The 12,492-nt window shown below is 35.1% G+C and overlaps 1 protein-coding gene across 2 annotated transcripts in view; it reads right to left on the reverse strand.

The window, feature by feature from the left end:
- BMP2K (BMP2 inducible kinase) overlaps positions 1–12,492 on the reverse strand; it is a gene marked incomplete at its 3' end in the record, with an annotated part of 115,878 nt that overhangs the window by 9,142 nt on the left and 94,244 nt on the right. The window contains exon 15 of one of the 2 annotated variants that reach the window (XM_084880845.1): positions 5,437–5,547. The exons of the other annotated variant lie outside the window; for it this stretch is intronic. Coding sequence (XP_084736971.1) covers positions 5,437–5,547 — 111 coding nt within the window. The remainder of the gene's footprint in view (positions 1–5,436; positions 5,548–12,492) is intronic. 2 annotated transcript variants of the gene reach the window in all.

The raw sequence follows: 12,492 nt of genomic DNA on the forward strand, positions 1-12,492 counted from the left end.
AATAATAGCAATGGTGGGTTGTGAAGTCTCAAATTCACTTGTGTGACATGCACAATGTAAAAGAAGATTCCAAACTCAAAAAGTAAAATTTGTGGTCAATTTTCATAGATTTTCATATATTATGGTATTCTTTTAAATAAATACTTCATGAAAAGAATAAGATGCTAGCTAATGCCAGTCTATTTTATTTTTTTAATTTATCTTTATTCTTCAAAGTATTATAGACAGCCCCCCTTTTCCCCCTTTAACCTCCCTCCTCCATCTCACCCCCACCCACCCCAGGTCTTCACTAAACTATTGTCTGTGTCCATGGGTTATAAATGTAAGTTATTTGATTAAAATAGTGCAAATGGTATGTTTTTAAATTACATAGTAAATACACCTTCGTAAACTATTCTAAAATTTTCAATATATTTAGAAAATGTAAAAAATGTGGAGAGTGGGACATGTTTGCCTCATATTATTCATATTACCACTCTTCTAATCAGATTTCCATCTTTTAGAGGACAGTTCATTTAGTTATAAATCAGGTGGTACAATTTTAATCATATAAGAAGCTTCCAGGTACAAATAAATTTTGTTTTGATGTTCTTTTCTTTGCTATCAGATTATAGGGAATAAATGGCTTGAAACTGCTATTATAATTACATGCCTTCTGTTGTCTCTTCAACTATTATATAAGGGAGGAGGTGAGGCTATAAGACTTTAAAACTCACTTTGAATTGGCAGCATACTGCCTGCCATCATTTCTCAGCAATTTACTATGCCAGGCCCAAGGATTAGAGGATTAGGAAAAGGTTTTATCAAAATCTGTTCTATTTCCCTGAACACAGGCTGAGTGACAAGTTCGAGTATAAGACAATCATACTAGCTGTGAACAGTATTTCCTAGCCAGATTAAAAATGCTATAGAACTGAAATCTCTAATATGTTACTCATATCGTTGTCAATTTTTACTTAAAACAGACCAATACTTTTGTTTTGCAGAACAGAGTTTAGAATTACACAGAGCTAGACTCCTACTTATATACTATCTAACCTTAAGCAAGTCACTGACTCTGAGTCTCAGTTTCCACTGTATGCTTACAATAGAATTCACTAATCATTACTGTAAACATCCTGGAATAGAAAAATTCTTGATCTTCAAGAATTATATACTACAATCTAAAGCTATAAACCATACACCTTAGTAATTCATTATCCTTCTATATAATAAAAGCCTAATATGCTAAGTGTACAGTCATATGGTCGTCTGTTCAACTAATCAAAGTATAATATGCTAATGATATACAAAGGTTGCTCAACTGTTTGCTATAACGTACAATGACCACCGGGGGGGGGGGGGGGGGCGGGGGGGGGGCAGAGAGTTGACCAGTCACTATGATGTGCACTGACCACCAGGGAGCAGATGCTTCTGACACGTAGTTTAGTTTACTGCTGGGGTCTGGCCTATTGGGACTGAATGAGATGGGCCGGACATGCCATGGAGCCTTCCACAGTCCCTCCCCAGCTGGCCAACCTCCTGTGTCCCTTCCTGGCCCCAATTGTGGGTGGGTGGATGAAAGGTAATAAATCAAAGACCGTCCTATATAATAATCCTATATAATAAAAGGCTAATATGCAAATCGACCAAATGGCAAAACAACCAATCCCTATGATGCGCACTGACCACCAGGAGGAAGATGCTACGACCAGTAGGTTAGCTTGCTGCTGGAGTCTGGCCGATTAGGACTGAGCAAGACAGGCCAAGCATGCCCTGGAGCCCTCCCAAGGTCCCTCCCCAGCTGTCCAACCTCCCTGGGCCCAATCATGCAGTGGTGGGATCCCTCGGCTTCGCCTGTGCCCTCTCACAATCCAGGACCCCTCGGGGGATGTAGGAGAGCCAGTTCTGGCTCAATCCCATAGGGGAGCTTCATTCAACCAGAAGCTGGGCTCACAGCTGGTGAGCACAGCGGCAATGGTGGGAGCTTCTCCCGCCTCCACAGCAGTTGGACATTCCCCGAGGGCTCCCAGACTGCAAGAGGGCACAGGCCCGGCTGAGGGACCCCCCACCACTAGTGTATGAATTTCGTGGACTGGGCCTCTAGTGGCTTATAAATGACACAGCACTTGGACTCATAATTTATAATAGTTTATGTTACAACAAACATTTGCTACAAGAGGCTCCGTGCATGACATTCGTGCATGGGGGGGGGGGGGGTGTTCCCTCAGCCTGGCCCATGACCTCTTGCAGTCTAGGACCCCTTGGAGGATGTCCACCGAGGAGTCCTTAGCACCTCTATAAGCTTAAAATCTGAGACTTTAATTACTCACAGTAAAAAGAGAAAACAAAATAAAATGCAGCAATCAAGCTAAAATCAGTGAGTATATTTCTAGCTACACAAATCCTAGGCCAACTCCAAAATAAGCATCCAGGGAAAAGGCAAATCATTGAGACTCACACTAGCCCGATTCTATTAGTCATTTTTCCAGGGTTCTTCAGAAGCTCTTTAAAAACATAGAAATGTGCAAACATGAAATCTATTACACATCATCTTCTAGAGCAGTGGTTCCCAACATGAGGCACAATTTCATTTTTAGGGGGGGGGGGGGGGGGGAATTCAAGAATAAGTTAATAATAGTGAATTTCCTGCATTTCTTATGGTTTTAGGGGCCACGTCTACAGTATATAGATATAAATTGTGTCATATTTATGCATTTCAGTATATTTTGAAACTTTATTTGCTATTTTTCATATCACTTTATATTATTATTTTAATAATTTCTTAGTGATTTCTTCCTCAATACAACTGTCCTTTCATTCTTTTATTTTTCTATTTCATGGATGCCATGTTCTTTGGATGCTTGTTTAGACCAAGTTAATGGCCTTTTAGGCTTCTTCCACATGACTAGGAATTCACTTTTTGAATAATAATAATTATATGTCCCAGGGAGGGCATCAGGATTTTAGAAATGCTTAGGTAGAGCATGCTCCCCCCCGCAAAAAAAAAAGGTTGGGAACCACCGTTCTAGAGTATGAAAATAAAGCTAATACTGAAATGACTTTCTGCCACAAATAGATCAATATTTCAAGTCACTGAGTACTATGTCTGAGAACTTATAGAGACCATTTAGAGATACCATAATGTTTTTTAAAGCAGTAACATTTGTATAGCTTGTTGGGAATGTGAGGGAGCACATCAATGCACAGTAACTAAACAGACACAGTAAACTGTCTTCCTGAATTAATAATGTCAGCTCACTCATGAAAAAGATAATTAGAAAACAAGCAGAAAATGACAAGAATATAGACTCTTGTCAACAAATGGCAAAGTGTAAACTATGGGCCATGACAGTTACTATGCTATAGTTTCTGGATAACCAAATCTTAACATTGAAAAGGTGTAACATTGCCTTGATGTGTCCACCAAAAATCCTGAACACCTATTTCTTTCTTTTAAACAAGAACAAAAATCTAGGGTACAGGTGGTCTCCCAGCCTCCCATCCAAGTAGTAACCAGGACGACACTGCTTGGCTTTGGAGATGAGGAGACTTCAGAATGGCACAGACTAACACCCAGGTGTCGGTTCACCTAGTTCTTATCTAGGCTTTACATTCATAGTGTTTCTTTTGCTGTTGTTCATTCTTGTGTGTATTTTTTAAGTGGTAGTGATAATTATTACACATGTAACTTGTGTGAGAAATAAAAGGAACAGAACCAAAGAAGATGGCTGACAATTATCAATACCTTGAATATACAGGGGTGGGCAAAAGTAGCTTTACAGTTGCTAGTGCATGAAACAGTTAATAAACCTATTGTGATTATCATAACCTGCATGTTCCCCCCCCCCCATATGAACAACTATAAACCTACTTTTGCCTACCCCTGTATTAAACAAAATCTTTACCTTCTTCTGAAGCATCATTTCTCCCAATACATTTCCCTTTTCCAAAAGTAAACTCATTTTTTCCATTATAACCAAACCCACAAAAATCCACTTATGCCAAAGTAGATCCTACTCTATACAAATGTCCTCAACACTGTTAACTGGGTAATTACTTTGAAAATGTTAAACAACCCAATCAAAAAATAGGCAATGGACCTAAATATTGTAGATACTTTTCTAAAGAGGACAGGAGGAAGGCTGAGAGACATATGAAAATAAGCTCAAAGTCACTATCATCCAAGAGATGCAAAGCAAAAGGGCAATGTGGTACCATCTCACACCTGTCAGAATGGCTATCGTCAACAAATCAACAAATGACAAGTGCTGGCGAGGATTCGGAGAAAAAGGAACCCTTGTGCACAGCTAGTGGGAATGCAAACTGGTGCAGCCATTGTGGAGAACAGTATGAAGTTTCCTCAAAACACTAAAAATGGAACTCCCATTTGACCCAGTGATCCCACTTCTAGGAATATATCCCAAGAAACTAGAAACACCAATCAGAAAGAATACATGCACCCCTATGTTCATAGCAGCACAATTTACCATAACTAAGATTTGGGAACAGCCTAAGTGGCCCATCAGCAGATAAATGGATTAAAAATCTTTGGTACATCTACACAATGGAATATTATGCTGCAGTAAAAAAAGAATCCTTACCATTTGCAACAGCATGGATGGAACTGGAGAGCATTATGCTAAGCAAAATAAGCCAGTCAGAGAAAGATAAATATCACATGATCTCATTCATTTGTGTAATATAATGAACAACATAAACTGATGAACAAAAACAAATCCAGAGACAGAGAAGCATGAATCAAACCATCAAACCATAGAAAGAGGTAAGGGGGATAGATCAACCAAAGGACTTGTATGCATGCACATAAGTCTAACCAATGGACACAGACACCAGGGAGGTAAGGGCATGAGTGGGGCGGGGGGAGAGACATGTGGAGATAAGGACACATATGTAATACCTTAATCAATAAAATAAAAAGAAAATGTTACTACAAATATTTTTAAATAGTGAATAATAATTAAATTCTGGATTAAAATTGTAGCAAAAATATAAGAACAAAAGAATAGATCATTAATGACTGTGACAAATACAAAACCTTTTTAAAATGCAGCTGTAAGCACATATATAAATTAGGAAAATATAGGATTTTTAAGCAAAAGCTAAGCATAAAAATACCTTTTTATATGTTTTCAATATATAAATGACAAATATTTCATGCATGGATTTTTTTTAACAGTATTCAATAACAAAGAAGAAAGGAAAGAGTTACGGTTATATTACGTAAATCCACATTTTTCTATGTTGGCAAAAGCACAAGGGAATCACCCAATGGAAAGAATGATATTAGTAAGACCAGGATGGCTGAAAGTTAAAGTAATTTTCTATTTTCTGTAACATCTTACTTTGGCTTTATATTAGTAGTGTTTTGTTCTCAATCTTGTTCTTGTGTATATTCTTTTTAATGAAAGTGATGATGTTACACATGTGACTTGCCTGAGTGAGAAATGAAAGGAACAGAACCAAAAGGATCTTCTGGAGGATGGTTATGTAGAGCAGAAGTAAATTCTACATTCTTATCTGAGGATGCTCTCTCCTCGAGCCTATCTGCAAAAATAAGATGAAACAAAACAAAAAATAAAATAAAATAAAAAACGTCTTTAAAAAAATTTAAGTGGTCTACAGTGTAAATAAAAGTGAAAATTAAACAACAGCACAGCATTTTGAAAAATATTACATTCAGAGTTCATTTTTATAACTATTAGAAGTAATCCTGAGTTTAACAAATTTTTGGTTGCTAAAAACAAGCTTAACAATGCAATCACAGAGCTAGATTTCACTAAATGCAATTAACCTAGTAATTTGGTTTGGTTTAAATACCAGTGGTCTTCAACTTATACTGGACTGCACTTAAACCCAGCGTACTAAACAGAGACATATTTGGCAGACTTTCTCCATAAATACATATGGAAAAACAACATTGCAAATGGTCTCTCATTCATTAAATAAGGTAAATCCTATTTCTCAACAGCAATAAAAAGTTACACTATTATTTTATAGTTCATTTCTCCTATTGTTTGTAGTTATTAAATAGTTCACATACACACGGGTACAAAGATATAGATATCTCTCTATTAAACACCTTAATGACATACTTTATTTATTCACCCAGCAAATACTTCCGTATTATTTAGATATAGGCACTATTTTAGGCAGTGGACATGCAACAGTAAATAAAACAAAAAAGCAACAAGCAAATGAGAAATATACATGTAGCATGTTAAAAACAAACCTACAGACCAGGGCTGGGGAACTTACAAGGCCCTTGAAATAATTTGATCTGGCTCTGCCCAAGGCATTCAAGGTGAGTTAACTAAATGTTTGACCAAATTTTTTAAGTTTATAATTTTGTATGGCCAGCGAATGATTGATACTCAAATGGCTCTTAGCAGAAAAAAAAAAAGGTTCCCCAGCCCTGCTAGAGATAAAAATGCAGTGTTGGGGAAAGGGGATTAATGGAGATACTGACTGGATGGTTATGGAAAGGGTCCTGAGATTCTATACTTCAACAGGCTCCCAAGTGAAGAGATAGTACTGGTCAAGGGAGCATCTTCTCCAGAAGGCAAAAGCCCAGCATCCACATAGTCCTGAATATACTCAGTTACTGACATGAACAACTAATTCTGTAAATATGTTTATGATAATGGATACAATCACTAACTTTTATGGCTAAAACTAACTGCAAAGTCTACCTGAAACTTTAGGATGCTTAAATTTTTACTTAAATTTTTTTTGAAGCACTAATATTTTGTTAAGAAAACACACCTGACAATTGACTTATGCACTAATAAAACTTCCAAAACTTAAGAGCTGTTTTTCAAATCCAATACTGCAATGGATAACAGTAAATTTTTATTTTAGGTTTTCTTTTTCAAGATATTAACTCTGTACTTGATTCAGGAAATCAATAACGAATGCTGATTGAACTATAGAAAAAAGTTTAAGTATTTTGTTGTTCAACACTATTCAAGTTAACTCTGTACATATCAGTGTGTGTCGACCACCCAAAGTCAATGCAATATACAGATCACATATCATAGAATCTACACTTGAAATCTATATAATCTTTAATTAACATCACCCCAATAAATTTAATTATTTTTTTTAATTTTGGAGAGAAAGAGAGAGAGGGAGAGAGGGAAAGAGAGAGAGAGGGAGGTGTTAGTCTCTTGCATATTTCTGGCGGGGAAAATAAGACTGGAGATACTTTACGTAACCAAGGGTCTCTAATTTATTGCGGTGGGAAGCCATAAATCAAATGGTAAGAGCGGCCTAAGAATCAGTGAATCATAGGGTACCTATGGTTACGGTTACCCATGTTTTCAGGACATAAGTGCATTTATAGAGTATCTGTAAAACCAGAGACTGCTTTGTATCACAGTCCTAGACTCCCCCATCCGTTCTTCACTTCCCAAATTCTGGTGCACAAAAAGTGAGGACAAAGGAAAAGGGATGGGAAGGACAAATGGAGAGACTGTCTCAGAGTGATAACCACAGCATATCATTATCCATGATCCTTCATTCTTGAAAATCAAGACAAGAGTTCATAGGAACTTAGTCTAAATCAGGACCAAACTTTCTTCCTAAACCGTCTGCATCAATCATTGCCAGGATTCCTGTGAAAAATGTGGTTACCTGAGACCTAATACAGACCTAATGAACCAGAATATTTAGGTAGGGAGTCTATATTTTAAAATAATCTACAGGTTTATAAACTACTATACCAATGGTTCCAGAATATAAAATGCAGTTACCACTAAGATTCTTTAAATCCTTACACACTGGTGGGTGAATTCATGATAAATCTTCAAATAACACCATAAAGTTATAAGAGTATAAACATTACCATGCAAGAGAAAACTAACATTTTTTATATAGAGGATCCTCATAATTAAAAATATGAAGACACTATTCAATGCAAAGTTCATTTATCCAATTATTTCAAAGCAGATATCGGGATAAATTCACTATAAAACGAATCATGTTCTCATTGTTCCACAAAACATAGAATCAATTTTCCCATGAAAGAGTTTTTAAGTAATTATATTTTCAAAGTTCACATGATAATATGGGTCCCAGGAAACAAAATACAAAATAAAAACACATATTGTATTAATTATTTTAAATGATCCATTATTTTATAAATAAAAACTAATGAAGTGGTATGTAGGATTGCTTTTTTAAAAAATATATTTTTTTATTGATTTCAGAGAGAAAGGGATTGGGAGAGAGAGAGAAACATCAGTGATGAGAGAGAATCACTGATTGGTTACATCAAGTCCGCAACCCGGGCATTCTTGACTGAAATGAAACGCTTTATTCCGAAGGCCAACACTCAATCCACTGAGCCAAACCAGCCAGGGCTGTAGAATTACTTTTCAACTATATACTCACCCCTAAAATTTATTTTAAATTTCATTTCAAATAATTGGTTTTCTTTAACAATTAATAGGTTATAATGATCTGATTTATCCCATGTGGCTTCCTACTAATACCCCTCAAAAAATATTTTGTTTCCTTTTTTAAAATTTTGCTTTTGGGGTCACTCAACATAAATTGTAGCAGAAATGTCAAACAAAAAAGTTGTGGCTAAAACAAAAATTTTAATAAAAAGATGTAAGATTGGTTTTACCAAAGTTTACAAACTTTTAATAGCGCAAAGCTTTTGTTTCATTTGTTCAATATAAGAAACTTACCTCTTCCTGCCTTTCTAACAAAACTGTATTGGTGAGTAAAGGCAGTATCTTTTCAAAAATTTTAATTGATACAGATGGCAAAAATATAAGAATGAAAAATCCTAGAATCAAACTATATTCCATAATATCAATCATCAGAAAAAATTCATTACTCTAAATTGTTTAAGCCATTACCTTATCTATTAACCTTTAGGCTGTTCAAGCCATTGGCTCCGGAATATAAAAACCTTTGGCTTGAACAGCCTAAAAGTTAATAAATAAGATGTAAAAGTGCAATCTTCATCCGATACTTTTGAAACTGTTTTAGTATACATGAAAATTTCTGTTATTCTGCTCTGAAGGAACAGTACTATAAATTATCTTAAAATGATGAGTTAATGTTTTAGAAATAAACTAATTATATATGTAGATGTTTACATATATTTTATTCTGTGGCTTCATAGAAAACACACATTCAGTAGATTTTGCAAAACAGCTAGTCTTTAGTTTTTTCTATTCTTCCTTTTAATATTGATGTAATTTTAAACAAGCAAAGAAACACAAACAAAAACAAAAAATAATTCACCATCCACAAAAAAATATTCCATTCCATTAAGTATTATTTTTAATTAACATGTAGAGCTACACAGCTATTTGAACAAATGCAAGTAAACATTTTTTCAAAGCAAACACCTGTATTCTAATTAGCATTTAATGTGTTAAATATTATGACAATTAGATTACTAAGGCTTACATACTAATCTGGATATTTTGGCACAACAGACAATGAAAAATATACTTACTAAATTTTTAAAAATATTACTGAGACCAGCTTTATTAATAATTCTTCATTGTGATTTAATGTTTTGTTTTTAATTAGGAACAGGTAAAAATTCTGAAGCATAAATAATATTCAGTTACACTAAAAGCAAAAGTAAGAAGAATCTGGTTTATTTTACATGTTAAATCCCTTTCTGTTTTCTTAAAGATCACTAAAAAACAGCTTTTGTTTTAATTTTAGTATCTCAAAATATTTGACTTTAACATTGTCTTCTGAATAATACACATAAGTATTTCCTAAACATCATATTGCTTTTTATTTTTTCCTTTTAACAAATAACCATGAATCATTTAAAAAATAAAATGTGAAATAAGAATGTATTAGTGTGAGCAATCATTACATGGTCAATGGTTATATCTATATCTTTAAGAAAGTATCTCATAGCCGAAACTGGTTTGGCTCAGTGGTAGAGCGTCAGTCTGCGGACTGAAAGGTCCCAGGTTCCATTCCGGTCAGGGGCATGTACGTTGGTTGCGAGCACATCCCCGGTAGGGGGTGTGCAGGAGGCAGCTGGTCGATATTTCTCTCTCATTGATGTTTCTAGCTCTCTATCTCTCTCTCTTCCTCTCTGTAAAAAATCAATAAAATATATATATATATTTAAAAAGTATCTCATAAACCAAATCTAAATTATTTTATAAAGAACTTTGAAAATTGGTGAAAAATAACTACCTAATGGAAAAAGAGATAAATTTGGTATTTCAAATGAATCAATAAATTATTTATTCACTTTTGGAAAGTTAAGAGACAGAGGAACCAACCAGTAATGACCAAACAATCAACTTTCATGACATTAGCTTTTACCAAAACTCTTTTAAGTTTCTGAAAGAGGTCTTTTGCCCATAAGTGTAATTTAAACCTGATCTATCAACTAGATCAAATATTAGACACATTTCTGTTTGTGAGTGAAAGAGGTGCTAGAGATGACTGAAGTACAGCTAAGTAAAACTTTATGAGGAAGACTTTCTAAATTACATTCTATATATTCTTGATTTCTTTGTAAATTTTATTAAAACATTTCACCTTTCTTGAACCCCATTATGACTATCAATTACTAACAGAAAAAAAGATATGTTTCTGCTCCTTCCTTACTGTTGTTACCTGTCACTCTTGCTGTTGTGTTTGCTCACAAAGTCCCTTCTAATTTGGTTTTTTGGTTGCCAGCTGAGAAACCTGATAATTTAAATATAATTTTCAAATTCTAGTAAAGAGGCACTAACCTCATAAGTTGGAGCCTAAAGACTTACACAGAAGGTGAGAAAAGGAAAAGTGACATTTTATTGAGTGCCCAGATTCTTTAAAGACATTTCACCTAATTTTCTTGAGAACACTCTGAGTTAAAGCACCATTATATTCAGCTTTTAAATGAGGAAGTGAGACAGCAGTTAAGTGACATCATTGAGATTACAACCTAGTTAAACGACACTGTCAGGGCTCAGAGTTCCTATCTTCTGATGTTATATGCCAACGTTCATCAGCCTCTGACAAGGATTTCCATAACTCAGGGACTATCCAGGCAATTTGCCAAATGGATGAGTTACTCCAAGTACGACCTTCACATAAATTTCCTCCTATACATTTAGTTGGAACTTAACACCTTTCCATAATTAACACTGCAATGAAGTCTAAACTCTCTTTGGCATATGCACGTGTGCACAACTACATATGCAAAGTACACACATTATCTGACCTTGAAGCTTGAAAGCAAATAGCTGGTTAAGAGTTCTACATTCTAACTGCCCAGCTGGCATAGGTCAGTGGTTGAGCATTGTCAACCTATGAACCAGGAGGTCGAGATTCGATTCCCGGTCGGGGCATAAACCCCCAGTGTGGGCCATGCAGGAGGCAGCTGATCAATGATTCTCTCTCATCATTGATGTTTCTTTTCCTCCCCAACCCCTCTTCCTTCCCCTCTGAAATCAATAAAATAAATATTTTTTTAAAGAATTTTACATGTTGCCGAAACTGGTTTGGCAAAGTGGATAGAGTATCAGCCTGCAGACTGAAAGGTCCCAGGTTCGATACCGGTCAAGGATATGTACCTTGGTTGCGGGCACATCCCCAATGGAGAGTGTGCAGGAGGCAGGTGATGGATGTTTCTCTCTCATCGATGTTTCTAGCACTCTATCCCTCTCTCTTCCTCTCCATAAAAAATCAATAAAATATATATTTTTTAAAAATTTTACATGCTAAACCAATTTTTATGAAATTCTGTACACATGAATATTTATATGCCATTCTTGCCTATATGAAGTAAATAAAACTTGGATGTCATTACAAATTTTTACAAAATCAAAATTATGTGAACAGTTTACCCATTCCATAAATTAATTTTTTTTAAAGTTTTTATCAAAGGAGTAAAAAACACAGATTTAACAAACCCTTGGTTACTCTCACAGTAAGAACACATTAAATAAGTATTTTAATTTTTCTATTGCTTTAAAAATAATTCCTCAAGTTATAATGATCTGATTATCCCTGTGCCTCCCTGCCAATGCCCCCCCCCCAAAAAAAAATACTTTGTTTCCTTTTTTTAATATATATATATATATTGTGTTGATTGTTTTACAGAGAAGAAGGGGGAAGGATAGAGAGAAACATGGATCAGCTGCCTCTTGCACACCCCCTACTGGGGATGTGCCTGCAACCAAGGTACATGCCCTTGACTGGAATCAAACCTAGGACCTTTCAGTCCCCAGGCTGAGGCTCTATTCAATGAGCCAAACCGGTCAGGGCTGTTTCCTTTTTTTAAAACTTTGCTTTGGGGTCATTCAACATAAATTGTAGGGGAAATATCAAACAAAAAAGTTGTGGTTAAAAAATAACTTTTAATAAAAGGATGTAAGATTGGTTTTACCAAAGTTAACAAACTTTTATTGAAGGCTCAGAACTCATTTTATATCTACATTTAATCATCAATTTAATTTTTGATAATCATATGACCAATATGTAAAATACAAATTCAAATCCCAAACA

The sequence above is a fragment of the Pipistrellus hanaki genome (assembly GCF_964339955.1).
Source record: "Pipistrellus hanaki genome assembly, chromosome: 1".
NCBI lineage: Eukaryota > Metazoa > Chordata > Mammalia > Chiroptera > Vespertilionidae > Pipistrellus > Pipistrellus hanaki.